Here is a 16252-nt window from a genome sequence, read left to right as displayed (position 1 = left end):
GACTCTGAAAAATGCCCAGGAAATTGAATTTTTCCAAAGGGCTATTACCCTGCATCTGGAACCCTCTGAAAAAGCTTCTAGATATTGGGATTTCAGTTTTAACTCTGTTTAATTTATTAGTTACACAGAGAATTAAAACCTTCTCTCTAACTATTGGACAACCAGATTTAGTTGTCCTCTGACTCGCAGCTGACCAATGCTGGCGTTAGTTGGAAACAGGGTCCTTAAACTTTCAATGTCTAACTGGATCTGACGCCATCCCACTGTCACTACCAGGACCTGACATAACCCTCCCTGGCTGAATCCCACACTTTCCTCACCCACCAGGCTTAGTAGCCTTTCCCACCAGGTCAGCAGAGGCCCCAACCAGAGCAAGCAATCCTGTCTGAACCCATGTTGGATCTGACAGGTACAGTAAGTGAGGCAAATACCAACCCCACAACCTGACATGACACCATACACACACTCTTTCCCTCCCTCCATCCCAAACTATAACCAGCCGACCTCGCTCTCCTCTGCTGCTTGGCCTGCTGTGTTCATCCAGCTCTGTTTCTTGTTATCTCAGACCTCTCTGTGGTCTCCTCATCTTCCGCTGCTCCTGAAATGACTCCTCAAACTACCTTCCGTGTTCAGCTGTGGCACTTGATCTGTTAGGCATCTGACATGCCTTCCACCCTACCCTAACACCTGTCATGTGGAACCTGCATCTTTCCCCCTCCACCTGGTGCTGTGTACTTCTCGCTTCTCTTTTATGTATGTACCCTTTTACAATGACTGTCAGTGTCTGCTGGATGTTTAAACTACAGAATACAATGCTGATGCTGTAAAAGGGATGTGGTTTCTAACTGATCATCTTTGCTGCTGGATTCCTGGGAAAATTTGAAGCAGGGTGTACAGTCCAGAAATCTCCAGCACAACAGTCACATAGAGGTAAGTGGGTAAATTTTAATCCGATCAGGGTTGGAAATAGGGCTTCCGAATCTGATTCAAATATGTAGCTTGCTGTCTTCAGTTCTGAGCATCATTCTTCAGGAACGATCTAAAGGCCTTGACGAGTGTGTGCAGAAGGAGTTTACTGGATTTGTACTGACACATGGACATGCTCAAAGATGGGAATGTTTTCGTTTGAACTAAGACTAACCAGAGTCATTATGGAACATAGAATATAGAATGGTACATGACGTTGTGCTGAACTTTTACCCTAAACCTAAGGTCTATCTGACCTCCAACACTATCTTATGCTATCATCCATATGCCTATCTAATTGCCACTTAAATGCCCCTAATGATGTCAACCCCATTACCCTCTCTGGAAATGCATTCCACGCCCCTACCACTGAGTGAAGAACCTACCTCTGACGTCTCCCCTAAATCTACCTCCACTCACTTTAAAACTGTGCTCCCTCATAATAGTTACCTCCACCCTAGGAAAAAGTCTCTGACTGTCTATGTAGTTTATCATCACGATTGTGTGCTTTGACTGAAGGCAAATCCTGATTCATTCGTTGTCTTCATATCCCCGTATCCTGTGCAATTCTTTTCAATTATACATAACTTCAGTTTTCAGGCCAGTGATATTCTCTTGCCTTTTTTTTTGTTTTAAGTTTTCCCTCCACAGCATGTGTATTCTCGCTTGACTAGTACTGTACCCCATCCACTACCTTCAACAGCCACTGCTTCCACCATAAACACAGTGGCAGTAATGTATACAATCTACGTGATGCACAACAGTAACTGACCAAGACTCTTTTTGACAGAATGTTTGTTTTTTTTTAAAGTCCGTGAATTCTCCCGGCTAGAAGAACAAGGGCAGCAGATGCATGGGAACACTGTCACCCGCAAGTTCCCCTCCAAGCCCAGCACTTTCTTGACCTGGAGTTGTATTGCTGTATCCTCACTTTTTACTGAGTCAGACTTCTGGAACTCGCTCCCTAACAGTGCTGTGCAAGTACTATTTTAGTTCAAGAAGACCAATCGTTACTGCCACGTCCAGGGCAATTTTCAGGCCGGCCAGTAAATGCTGGCCTAACCAGTGATGCCCACAATCAATGAATAAATAAAAAAAAGTTCATTTCCTATTCATGTCTGCCCAGTCGTTTCCTTCTTTCCTAGTTATGTTCATTAAAATTTGTTTATGCTCATACCTTAGCTGGTCACATTTTCTCTTCCACCAGCTCCTTTTGTCCTCCTCCAAACTCCCATTTCAAAGCTTTATTCAGAAGGTGTCCTCTTGCTGTAAGGTCCAAGTTTGCTTGATGCTTCACGCAGAGCAACAGTCCAAATCAAGCTCTGTCCAAGTCAACTGTTCTTTTGTCATGTTACCTTCTGGTTAGCAACCAGTTATTCTTGGCAAAATTATTCTTTTTCCTATTGCTATCTTCTGCATCTTCCATCTGCAGATGTTATGCTTCCTAAAGCATAACCCAATTTTAGTTCACAACTCCATGACCATTCTAAGATCTCTTTGTGGTTTTGACAAAACCAAGGTGATTCATAGTTCAGAGATAATGGGAACTGCAGATGCTGGAGATTCCAAGATAATAAAATGTGAGGCTGGATGAACACAGCAGGCCAAGCAGCATCTCAGGAGCACAAAAGCTGACGTTTCGGGCCTAGACCCTTCATCAGAGAGGGGGATGGGGGGAGGGAACTGGAATAAATAGGGAGAGAGGGGGAGGCGGACCGAAGATGGAGAGTAAAGAAGATAGGTGGAGAGGGTGTAGGTAGGGAGGGGATAGGTCAGTCCAGGGAAGACGGACAGGTCAAGGAGGTGGGATGAGGTTAGTAGGTAGCTGGGGGTGCGGCTTGGGGTGGGAGGAAGGGATGGGTGAGAGGAAGAACCGGTATTCATAGTTCAACGTTTTACTTTTTTTCGTTCTAAAATTTCTATCTGTAGTGATCTAGTTATTAGCCCTTGCAGACCATCTTCTCTGTCTGCATGCTGGAAATTCTTTTGTCATTTGCAAATCTACCGTTTGTTCCCCAGTTTTACTGTGGATTTTGTCTTGACATATTTGCTTGGTTGATTTTATTATCGTCTCATATTCCAAGGTAGTAAAAGGTGATGCCATACTAAGTGCATCAGGGTAGCAGAACAGAGTGCAGAGGACCGTGTTACAGCTGCAGAGAAGGTGCAGACAGACAGAGAGAGAGAGAGAGAGAGAGAGAGAGAGAGAGAGAGATCAGCATTAACACTCCATGTCGGGGGGAAAGTGTTCTTGGATTTTTCTATATGTATTCAAACTACTTCACTTCCGTCCTGACAGAGGGGGGTGGATGGCACCCTTGCTTATGTTGGCTGCTTTCCTGAGACAGTGAGGAATATAGATGGAGTCAGTGGATGGGAGGCTTGTTTGCGTGATGGGCTGGGTTGTGTTCAGGACTCTCTGTAGTTTCTTGTGGTCTTAGGAAGAGTAGTTGCCAAACCACACTGGGATGCATCCAGATAGGATGCTTTCTATGGTGCATCTTTAGAAATTGTATAGAGCCCATGTGGACATTTCCTTAGCCTCCTGGGACAACGTGCTTTGTTGACTGTTGCGTCAAAGACCATGACAGATTGTTGGTGATCATCGCTCCCAGGGCGTTGATGCTCCCGACCATCTCCACTTCAGCACCATTTGCAGACAGGAGGTGTGCCCTCCACTCTATTTCCTGAAGTCACTGACCAGCTCCTTCATTTTCCTGATGTTGATCGAAAGCTTGTTATCTTTACCCATGCTGCTAAGCAGTTAATCTCTTGCCTGTATTTTGTCTTGTTTGAGAATCGACCTACAACTGTGTTACCATCAGCAAACTTGTAAATGGAGTTGGGATGGAATTTGGCTAAACAATAGTGAGTTAAAGGAATTAGACTAGGGCCTGAGCACACAACTTTGCAGAGCAACGGTGCTGAGGATTGTGGTGGAAGAGGGGTTGTTGCCCATTCTTTCTTACTTGTAATCTATGGGTCAGAAAATGGAGGATCCAGATAGAGAGGGGAACGGAGACCTATGTCTCTAAGTTTAGAGATGAATTTGTTTGGAATAGTGGTGTTGAGGGTGGAACTGTAGTCAACAAGCAGGAGCCTGAGGCCTGTATTCTTCTTATCCATATGTTCTAGGGATGAGCGTAAGGCCAGGGAGACCAGGTCTGCTGTGCCTCTGTTGCACCGGTAGGAGAATTGCAAAGGACCAAGGCAGTTTGATAGATGGGAATGCTTCTTCAGTGATCCTGTGCAAGGATATTGAAGAGGCCCCTTGTTGGGCACTTTGAGCTCCATTTCCAGTTACACGTGGTTTCTGTTGATGAATTGTAACTGAACCATTTGGTAGAAACTGACTAACCTAGACTTTTTGTTCAGAGGGTTGACTGACCTTGTTGTTCCAGCTACTCACGTATACACACAGTCCTTACTTTTTCTACTTCATAAAAGTCAACATTTTAATCATCATTCGGACAAATGACCTGTCACAGAGTTCTCATTCCTTGAACTGTACTTCTAAATCATTTCTTTGCACTCTCCATTGCATTCAAGTCTTTTCTGTCAAGTGGCACCCACCACCGTACGCAGTACTCCAACTGAAGTCGAACAAGTCGTCTTGTACAAGTTGAACATTTCCTTGCTGATGTGCTCTATGTCCATATTGATAAAGCTGTGAAAACTACGCTTTCTCAACCTGTCCTGCTGCCAGCTCTTCGGAATTATACCTGCTATCCTACCATGCTTTTTGTTGTTTTTTGGACCAAAGTGCATCACCTCATGCTTCTCTGCATTGAACCTCTATCTGCCATTTATCTGCTCATTCCATTAACTTGTCAGTGGCCTTTTTGGAGTTCCACACTGACCTCTTTAGATTAGATTCCCTACAGTGTGGAAACAGGCCCTTCAGCCTGACAAGTCCACACCGCCCCTTGGAGCAGCCCACCCAGACCATCCCCTATAACCCATGCACCCCTGGACACTACGGGCACTTTAGCATGGCCAATCCACCTAGCATGCGCATCTTTGGACTGTGTGAGGAAACTGGAGCACCCGGAGGAAACCCACACAGACGCTGGGAGAATGTGCAAACTCCACAGAGTCGCCTGAGGCCGGAATAGAACGCGGATCCCTGGCGCTGTGAGGCTGCAGTGCTAACCACTGAGCCACCATGCCACCCTACAGTTTTTCTAAGTTCAATGTCATCTGCAAACTTTGAAATTGATCTCTTCATGCCAAGATCTGTAAAACTTATTATGTATCTGGAAAAGCAAGAGTCCAAATTTGACCTTGGGCACTGCACAATAGACTTTCCTCTGACCCCCAAAAGAAATGCATTGACCATTGCTCTATTTCCTATCACTGAGCCAATTTTGCACCCATGCTTTTACTGTCCCCTTTTCATAATATATAGTACCCCAGTTCAGATCATGATAGATATCAAAATCTTTTGGAAATCCATGTATACCACATCAACAGTGTTATATATGATCTTGATAGATCTTTTTGTTATGGCTTCAAAAACTCCAATTTGGCTAAAGACAATTTTTTTTTTTCCTTTTGAAATCTGTGCTGCCCCCTCCTCATCAACACAGCTTTTTCCATGTGACTACTAATTTTACCCTGAATATTTGTTTCTAGCTGCTTAGTCCTGCTCACTCCACTAAAGTCTGCTCTCGAACTTGAATAATTTTTTTCTCTTTCTGGCTTGTTGCATGTCATTCTCCTATGCCATCCTGAACCTTGTGATATGATAATCACTGTTCCCTAAATGCTTCCCCCACTGACACTTGGCCAACATAATTTCCAATGACTAAGTCCAGCCACACCACCTTTCTTGTTCAACTGGTCACACACTGCTGTTGAAAACTTTCGAGCATAATTGAGGAATATTTACACTTTACTCCTTACACTACCCAAAATCCTAGCCTGTACTTGGATACTTCAACTACCCCATAACTACAATATATTATAGGTATTTCTCTAATTACTCTGCAGATTGGTTCCTCTGCATCGTTTCCACTTAGTTCGTGGTCTACAGATTATATTGAGCAATGTAATTGTGAAATTTCTTTGTTTCTTTAGTTCTTTAGCCAAATTGACTCTGACTTTGATTCGGAATCCCCATGACATCCTCCTTCTCCATTGCTGTGATGCCCTCTTTTAACCAATATGGCTACCCCTTCTCCTTTCCTTTTTCCATTCTCCTGAACAGCTTAGACCTCGGGATATTTGAGACTTAGCCTTGTCCTTGAACTGGATCTCTGCCATCACCACCACATCATAGTTCCAGATTTTTTTAACTCTGCCTGTATCTCCCAGACCATAATTTATTGAACTTGTGCACTTGCATACATACATGGTAACTCTCTATTTTTTTGGACTTCATTTCATTCTCCCCCTTTCTCTGACTTCACCTGTTAAGTTGGTTTTATCTAGGCTAATGCCATTTGTATCCCTAAGTATTTTTTTTGAACCCTGGCATTCTTCTCTATTCTGTTTTGGCCCCTTGCCAATTTCAGTTTGAATCCAGTAGTGGTAGCAAAAGATCCAGAAGGATCTCTGTCCTGGCTGTGTTCTGGTGCTATCTTTCTCTCTTGTGCCAGTCCCAGTGACCCAGTAATGTAAAGCCCTCACTCCTGCATCTTCTTTCCAGCCACACTTTCGTCTGCCTTTTTCCCCTTATTTCTGTAGTCACTTGTGCATGGCACCTGGAGTAATCTGAAGTTGATTAAATTTGAGGTCTTGCTTGTCAGCTTTCTATCTGATGCATTGCTGAAGACACTGAAACGTTGGGAGCCTGGAGAAGCAAGCTGCGTCCATCGGGTTACTACTCTGACTTGTAATTCAGGGGAAATTAGATGGCAAGAATTCGGGGAAAGGTGGGAAGAAATGCAAGCTGCATAGAATTGAGGTGAAATTACCTAATCATGAGAGGAATGCGTAGGTGTTGCTCGTTAGTGAGCTTCAGAATTTGCTGTTTAAAGCCTTGAGGGGAGTTGCTGATTATTTTTGTTTTAAAAATCTGGCTATATTTTCTCTCATTTGTGACTATTACACAGCTTTGCTCAAAGGCTGGGAAAATTCCGCCCAATGTCAAAATTACTTTTTCTTCCAACTTAGTCATCCCTGGTGTTATGTTTCTTTGCATGTAAGCCTTCAATGTGCTTCCTTCATGTTTTCCTTATTTCATCATGGTTCGCTAATAAAGCACCTTCTTCTTTACTCACTGTTGTTTTCACTCCTTCATGCTGAGTGCCAGTAATTGCCTTTTGGTTTTGGCCACATGAGGCCTACCCTCTAGGTCAATTCAATTCTTTAAGTATGTCAACAATGCTGAAGAAAGGCAGCACTTCTGACAGCATCTGTGGAGAGAGACAAACAGTATTAACATCGAGTCCGGTATGACTTCATGTTAATGCTGTCTGTCTACACAGATGCTGTCAGACTGGAGTTTCCCCAGCATGTACATTATTTGCTTTATTTTCTTCAGGTCATGGAGTCACAAGCACAGAAAACAAACCCTTCAATCCACAGATGGACCACATTCCCAAATCAAACCAGACCTACTTTTCTGTGTTCGGCCCCTATCTCTCCGAACTTTCCTAATCATGTATTTTTCCAAATGCTTTTTAAATGTTATAACTTTACCTGCATCTGCATCCAACTACCTCTGGCAGCTCATTCCACATAGAAACCATTGTATCTTATTTAAAAAAATGCCTCTCATGTCTTTTTAAAAAATATTTCTCCTCTCAATTTACCCCCTAGTTTTGAATGCCCCTCTGAGAAAAGACTTTTGCTATTCACTTTATCTATGCCCCTCATGATTTTATAAATCTCTAAGGTCATCCCTCAATCTCCCACGCTGCAGTGATAAAAGTCCCAGCCTATCTGGCCTCTCCTTTCTCACTTGAGCTTCCATTCCCAGTGACATCCTGGTAAATCTCTTTTGAACTCTCTCCAAGTTAATAATACCCTTCCCTTAGGGTGATCAGAACTGCACACAGTACTACAGGAGAGCCACATCAAAGTTCTGTACAACCTCAACATTATGTACATCACACTGCTCTTTTAACCAATGTCCTCATATGTTTTCTGTTCTCTTGATTTGTTATTCAAGCATCTATTTCAGCTTGTCACCTTTGGTATTGATATTTGTTGTCCTCTTTTACAACATTCTGGCCACAATCCCTGGTTTATTGCTGGGCTTTCCTTTTTCTTAAAAAAAAATCCAATGTTATTTGATTCATCTTCCTTGATAGATTCTTTAATTTGTTTCCATTGGTGATTCATGCTGGTGGTATTCCTGTCTTTTCTACTTAGTTCTTTTTGTTTGTTTCATTTACAAATTCTAAATTTGCTATTTTCCAGCTCATCAAGACTCTACTTTGCATGTTCCATCTTGAATCAGCTTTGGTTAGTGCTTATATTTACATAAAATTGGTTTTTGAGTTCTTAAGACTATTTCTGTATCCTTGAAGATACATGTGAAATTTTCTCCAGTTTCTGGCATCACTTAAGCATTTGATGGAAGTTTTCACTTTTAACTCCAGTGTTATTTAGTTAGCTCATTAGGGGAATGCAAAAATGAAATGCAGTAGATGCTGCAAAGCGCAAATGTTGAAAATACTCCAGTCCATCAGCACCTATGGTGCGGGAAATGAAAGTATTATTTTAGGCTGATTGCATTTTCAGTGGAACATATGTTTTCCAGATGGCAGAAACTGATATTAGTTCTACTGTTGTCACTTTTTTTTTGGCACCTCCAGCACTTAATTGTGTGTTTTTAAACTCCCTGCACCACCAGCTGCCGCCCAACCGTTTACCATGTGCCATTAGCCTTTTTTTGGTGTTTAATCTCTCCTGCCTTCCAATCTATCAAGCTAATGATACACAACCTAGCTTTCTTTTGGTTTCTTAATTGATTAGTCTTCCTGAGAAACCTTTTATTGTTTACAGCATAAAAAATAACTTGTAACCAGTATAATAACCTTGCTTCAAAGCATTGAGCTACTCTGCTTATTCTTAATCTTGCTCCAAGTTATTTGCTTGCTGTCACAAGAAAACAAAGATTTGATGAAATGTGCCCCTTTTTTTAAAGGGGCAATGTCTGTCAGGGAGGAAAGAAATTACAAAGGCTTCCTGTGCTTTTCATAGGAAGGAATAAAAGTCATAAGATATATAGGAGCAGAATTAAGCCATTCAGCCCATTGAGTCTACTGCACCACTAAATCATGGTTAATAAGTTTCTCAACCCTGCTCTCCTGCTTTCTCTCTGTAACCCTTGATCTCCTTGACAATCAAGAACCTATCTATCTTTGTCTTAAATATACTCAATGACTTGGCCTCCACTGTCTTCTGTGGCAATGAATTCCACAGATTCACCACTCTCTGGCTGAAGCTCCTCCTCATCTCCGTTCCAAAGGGGTCTTCCCTTTGTTCTAAGGCTGTGCCCTCAGGTCTCCGGACTGTCTTGCTAATGGAAACGTTTTCCCAACGTCTAGGCTGATAGTATTCTATAAGTTTCAGTTAGATCCAACACCCCTCTCTTCTCCTCCCCCCCCACCCCCCCCCCCCACTCCAATCCTTCTCAACTCCATTGAGTGTATAGGCCCATCATCCTCAAACATTCCTCATGTTAAGCCTTTCATTCCTGGGATCACTCTTGTGAACCTCCTCTGGTCCTGTTCCAGGACCAGTACATCTTTCCTGAGGTATGGGGTCCAAAATTGCTCTCAAAACTCTAAATGTGGTCTGACCAGAGCTTTTAAAACCTCCAAAAGTACTTTAGTTTGCTTTTATATTCAAGTCCTTGCGAAATAAGTGCCAACATTGTATTTGTCTTCCTAACCACCAACTCAACCTGAAAGTTTATCTTAACAGAATCCTGGACTAGGCCTCCCCTGTCCCTTTGCACTTCAGATATCTGAATTTTCTCCCCATTTGAAAAACCATTCGTACCTGTATTCTTCCTGCTAAAGTTCATGACCCCACACTTTCCCACATTGTATTCCATCTGCCACTTCTCTTCCCACTCTCTGAACCTGTCTAAATCCTTCTGCACCCTCCCAAACTCCTGAATACTACCTGTCCGGCAATTTTTAGCGTGTTACACCCATAGTTGTTTAAAGTATTGGCAAACATCAGTAGCTCGGCTTGTGGATGAGGTTGCTCGCTGAGTTGGCTTTTTTCCGGATGTTTGGTCATCATACTGGGTGACATCATCCATGAAGCCTCCAATGAAGCGATTGTTCTGCTCCGTTCGGAATTTATACTGCCCGGTCTGTTATGGTGAGTAGTGTCATTTCTGGTTTTGATCTGTACAGGTCTGTATCTAGGGTCCAATTCTATATGTTTGTTGACACCAGTGTCCACACACACAGCTGCATTAGGACATTATTTAAATGGGCCAGGACACTGCAACACTCCAGAATTATGCGGGAGGAAGAACACTTATACGAGATCCTCGCCTTAAACGGATATCCCTGCAACTTTATCCACAGATGCCTACAAAACAGACAACAACAGGAGGGCACAGTACGACTTAACACACTGACCACACTTCCCTACATCGGGAACATATCAGAATTGACTACAAGACTCCTAAGACCACTAGGAGTCATGGTGGCCCACAAGCCTACAACAAACACTCACGTGGATTAAAGACCCACAGCATGCAGAACAAATGTCATTTACAAAATACCATGCAACAACTGTCACAAACATCACATTGGACAGACAGGAAGGAAGCTAGCCATCAGAAACTAGCCACGAACATCAGCAAAACGGCATGATGAGCTCTCCTTAATATCGGTACACTCAGACAATGAAGGCCATCAGTTTAACTGAACCAAAGTAACCTTTGTAGCCCACGTCAAACATAGAAACGCATGGGAATTCCTAGAGGCATGGGTCTCCACCCATACTTCAATCAACAGAACGTATAGAATTGGATCCCGTATATAAACCCGTACAGATCAAAACCCGGAAATGACACTACTCACCATAATGGACCGGACAGTATAAATTCCAAGTGGAATAGAATAACATCACTTCATCAGAGGCTCTGCTGATGATGTCACCTTGTATGGTGACAAGATGTCTGAACAAAAACAAGCCAGCTGGCGAGCAAGTCAACAACCCACTACCTGTCTCTCTACCTATTTTTGTATCATCTGCAAACTTAACCACAGTGCCCTCAGTTCCTTCATCTAAATCAATAATGTATAAGGAGAAAATTTGTGGTCCCAACACTGACCCTTGCAATGCGCCACAAGTCATCGTCTGCCATCCTGAGAAGGGCCCTTTGTCCCTGCTGTCTGCCAGACAGCCAGTCTTTTATTCATGCGAATAACTTGCCTCTGACATCATGGGCCCTTATTCAGCAGCTTCCCGTACAGTACCTCATCAAAGGCCTGGAACAGTAAAGGAATTAAGGGCTTTGGTGAGTGGGCGGGTAAGTGGAGCTGAGTCTCAAAAAAATCAGCCATGATCTTATTACATGGTGGGGCAGACTCGAGGGGCCAGATGGCCTACTCCTGCTCCTAGTTCTTTTCTTCTTCTGGAAGTCCAGGTGGATAATATCTATTGACTCTCCTTGGTTTAGTCTGATCATTACCTCAAATAATTCTAACAGATCTGCCAGGCATGACCTCTCCTTGATGAAACCGTGCTGACTTTGCCCTATTTCACCATACACTTCCAAGTATTCAGGAATGTCATCCTTCACAAGAGGTTTGTTCCCACCCAAGAATGTTTAAACCCCAACACCGACTGAAAGCTTATCCCAATGGCATGTAATGATTCAATGCAAGTTTTTAAAAATTGTTTTGAATTTGTTAATGTGAAAAACTTGATAACGTGTTCTGGAAAATGTAGCAAATTTAACAGGAGTGAGAATGCCATAATTTAATCAGAGCGTGTGATTTTTGCAGTTTTTCTAGTTTTTTTTAAACAGTAATTTAAGCTGTATTTTCTTAGCCATATACATTGGAAACGGACCTTTTCAGCCCAACCGGTCCATGCCACCCAGATTTCGTAAACTGAACCTTTGACTGTACTTGGTCCATATCCCTCTCAGCCTCTCCTATTCATGCACCTGTCCTAATGCCTTTTTAACTGTTGTAATTGTACCTGGCTCTCTCTCTTCCTTTGGCAGCTCATTCCATATACACACCACCCTCTGCGTTGAAATGTTGCCCCTTGGGTCCCCAAAAATCTTTTCCCTCTCACCTTAAGCCTATGCCCACTAGTGTTAGACTCTTCCACCCTGTGGAAAAGACCTTGGCTATTCACTTTATGCCCTCCATGATTTTACAAACTCTATAAGGTCTCCCTTCAGTGTTGGACACTCTGGGAGAGAAAAAGTCCCAGTCTGTACAGTCTCTCCTCATGACTGAAATGCTTCATTCCTCGCAACATCTTTATAAATAATTTTTTGCACCCTTTCCAGTGTAATAACCGCCTTCCGTTTAGCAGGGCGACCCAGCATTGTCCGCAATATCCCAAATGTGGCCTTAGCAATGTTGTTTATGGCTGTAACATGATGTCCTAACTCCTAATACTATATGATCTGACCAAATGAAGGCAAGCATGCCAACTGCCACCTCCATCACCCTGTTTATTTGTAACACCACTTTTAAGGAACTACATACCTCCACCCCAGGTCTCTGTTCGACAACACTCCACAGGACCCTCACATTGATTATATATGTTCTGCCCTGATTTACCTTACCAAAATGCAACATTTCACATTTATCTAAAGTAAACTCCATCTGCCATTCCTTGGCCCACTGGCCCTGCAGATCAATATCTTGTTATGCTCGCACGTAATGTTTTTCCACTGTCCGCTATAACCAACAATTTTGGTGTCCTCAGCAAACTTACTCATTATATATCCCTGTATTCACATCTAAATTGTTTATATAGGCATTGATCAACAACGGATCCAGCATGATTCTTGCGGCACACTGCTGGTCACAGGCCTGCAGTCTGAACAGCGGTCTTTTGCCACCACTCTCTGGCTCCCACTGTCAGGCTAATTATGAAACCAATTGGCTAGCTGTCCCTGGATCCCATGTGATATAACCTGACTAACCAGTCTACTGGGTAGAATATTGTCGAAGGCCTTGCTAAAGCCCATGTTGACAACACCTACCGCTCTGTCGTCTTCAATCTTCTTTGTCACCTCTTCAGGAAGCAAACTCAACCAAGTTTGTGAGACGAGGTTTCCCCCATACAAAACATGTTGAGTACAACTAATCAGTTCTTGCCTTTCCAAACGCATGTAGATCCTGTATCTCCGAATCCTCTCCAACAATTTACTCACCACTTGCGTCAAATGCACCTGTCTGTAATTCCCAGTTTTTCCATGCAGCCTTTCTTAAATAAACAATGCTGATCTTTCCTTAACGTTTTCTGAATGACTATTCTATTCCCAAGTGTCCAAAAATTTAGGCTGCTCCATGTATTTAGTGTAGCATGTTATATTTGAATCTAAATAATTATGGTTTATGTTTTTAAATAATGCCAATAGAAAGTGCTGAAATGATCTTTATCAGTACTTCAGTTCAGCTTGCAGAACTGCCTTTGGCTTTCTTGCCAGGAATTAGATGCATGTATTTATTTGCCATCTCTTCTGATACACCTTTCACAGAGGCTTGTCTTAATATCAAAATGGAAAATACCATGTTTTGGGGGTAGGAACATCTTGAGAATATAGTGAATCCATTCTATTTTGCAGTCCAAACTTTCTTTGCTTCCATTAATCATACACTGTTTAAAATCTTGCTGGGAGATGTGGAGTAAGGGATTCAAATGGCTTTCAACAATGTGAGAATCTGAACCACAATGTCACCTGCTGAACGATTTCTGCCATGAGTTTAGACAAAGTTGCCTCACCACTAGATAATGGATATTATTTTCTTTCAAGTGGGTGGATGATCTATAGAGAACAGTTTCCTGGAGACTGCCAGGCACTGAATTGTTGATAAAAATAGTAGAGTGCTGGTGGGAAGGTCTTGCCCAGCAATCGCAGAGAACAAGAAATTGTGGGCATGCTGCAGTAGTGGGTGTAGAGAGGTGTTTTCTTTGCGAGAAGAAGAAGCAAGAGAAATCTGACTGAAATATGGAAAAATGCATGTTGTGATCTTACAAGTGATTAGGTGGCTTGTATGATCTGATTTCTTATTTTCTCTCCTTTTTGTCATTCAGGTCTGGGAAGCATGAAAAAACGGCGGTACATTAAGCTGTTCTTGATGGTGATGGTTCTCCTTCTTTTCTCCTATTACTACTTGTATGACCAAATTAAATCCAGTGGGTATGTTATCTTTCCAATGCTTATTGTTGTTTATAATATAGGGAAATACAACTGTTTTATTGGAGTGCTGTTCCTTAATCGGTATTGAATAAACTGATATGACTCAATGCCTTGTAATCCAAGTCCTATGTGCTACATTGAGAACACAATCAAAATCAGTTTTTTTTAAATGCTTCATGGATTGATAATGAAACATAACACAACTGGATTGAGAGATTCATCCTTAACCATTTTCACTTATTATTTAAGTTTCTTCAAATGCAGCCAAAGTTGAGGCCCTCTTAAATAGGAAATCAAGCTCGAAAATATCCCTAGTTGATGTAAAAGACCCTGTCTGAACTTGGCAGGTTCATTCAAGGATCTTTGTTGAACCACTTCAATATTCGTGGGTTTTTTAGCTACTTGTAATTCCCCCATTAACCTGCCCCTCCCCTCCCACAAGCCTCAGTTGATTCTGTGCTATTTCAGCTTTTTAGTGCATGTTAAATGGTTCAATGCCCACATTACACCATAACCATAATGGACACGTACTGCACCTGCTATAGTTCCCTGTCTTCAGGGGGATGTTGGTGTTTCTCCTGGGTGACGTGAGACTGTCGTTATCTGAAGGAAATTGTAGTACCACTTCAGTACCTCCTGGTGGTAGTGAGTAACTTGGTTATGTTATGCATGGCATTCCACATGCATTTGAGATGTTGCACCTTGTTTAATATGACTTGTGGTAAACCGTTTGCTGCATTGCAAATGGCTGTCCACAAGCCATTTTGACAAAGTTCTGTTTAGCTGAGCTCAATGCTTTGGGAATTCCCTGTTAAATCTGGCTATAATGCCAGTAATGAAATAATGATATCCTGTCTGATTGGTACTGCTCATGGCTGTGTTATTAGATGTAAAACCCAGTCTGCTTGTTTTGGGGGCAGAGCGGTGAAAGCTGTAATGCCTAAGTACTCAAGGCCTGACTTCTAGGTGGTAGCAGCTGATTAAAATTACACATTTGTAGCCACATTTGATAGGCCAACAACGTGGGAAATCTTAAAGTACAAATCAAAAGAAATAAGTGCTGGTTCTAGATTTTGGCAGAGTATTGAACTTTGATTACCCACACACAGTTTCATTTTTGCTGATCTTGTAGAAGATAGCTTTTATGATGCATTTCAGGAAGTACAGAAAGCATGCTTTAAAACAAAGCTAATTCCTCAAAGTAATTCTAGTTCTTCTCTTTAGATATTGTGGTGTTTGAGCTTTGCTGGCTATGGTTTGTGTATGCACTTTATCTGCCTGATAAAATAAATAAATAAAATTAGCACACTCAAGGGACTTGAGCTATTTGCCAGGTTCTATAAATGGACTATGAAGGTCAAATAGGAAAAGCTCAAACTGTAACACAAACCTAGTGAAGTGCAAATCGCTGATCCTGGCATTTTAGGGACTTGTTTGTATCAACCCCAAGCAGCAGATTAAATTTCACGGTTTGCTGGGTAATCAAACAGCAGCTCGGCATCAGGTTTTTTCTGTGAATCTGCCATATATACATAGATCCTTTTGAAAAGGTTAACCCTTTTTGACCCTCTGGTTATAGATCAGGATCAGTCCATATGGGAGCCGTCTAGTGTAGAAGCTATCTCCCAAGGAGCTTATTTACTCTTTGTGCCTAACTCCTACTTGCCCATCAACTGTTCTTAATTCCCCATGAGGGCTTGAAAGCTCTTGTATACTAGGAGACTCCTGTGACCCTTTTTATGTACCTAGACAGGAGGCAAGACGTGCTTCGACCTGACCAAAACTGCTCATTGTATGATGGTTCAACTCTTCCCTGTTTCTCAACACCTCTGTCCCTGAAGTAAAAGTGAAATCTGTAATATTTTTATGATAGTGTATTCATTGGATCTTTTCTTTTTCATTCTTTTTGAGCTCAAATTCAGCCTTGTCACTCGGTATTTCTTTCCTCCTTTCTATCTTTTATGCTTGATG

The 16252-nt window shown here is 42.2% G+C and overlaps 1 protein-coding gene across 5 annotated transcripts in view; it reads left to right on the top strand.

Moving 5' to 3' along the window:
• LOC125456860 (type 2 lactosamine alpha-2,3-sialyltransferase-like) overlaps positions 1-16252 on the top strand; it is a 93321-nt gene that overhangs the window by 37552 nt on the left and 39517 nt on the right. For 4 of the 5 annotated variants that reach the window (XM_048540327.2, XM_048540326.2, XM_048540323.2 and 1 more), the window contains one exon: positions 14176-14281. The exons of the other annotated variant lie outside the window; for it this stretch is intronic. In XM_048540327.2, the coding sequence (XP_048396284.1) occupies positions 14187-14281 (95 nt within the window). In that variant the 5' untranslated portion in view covers positions 14176-14186. The remainder of the gene's footprint in view (positions 1-14175; positions 14282-16252) is intronic. 5 annotated transcript variants of the gene reach the window in all.

Source organism: Stegostoma tigrinum, chromosome 12 (assembly GCF_030684315.1).
Source record: "Stegostoma tigrinum isolate sSteTig4 chromosome 12, sSteTig4.hap1, whole genome shotgun sequence".
Lineage (NCBI taxonomy): Eukaryota > Metazoa > Chordata > Chondrichthyes > Orectolobiformes > Stegostomatidae > Stegostoma > Stegostoma tigrinum.
Note: the sequence above shows the minus strand (reverse complement) of the source record. Positions and strands in the feature narration are given on the sequence as shown.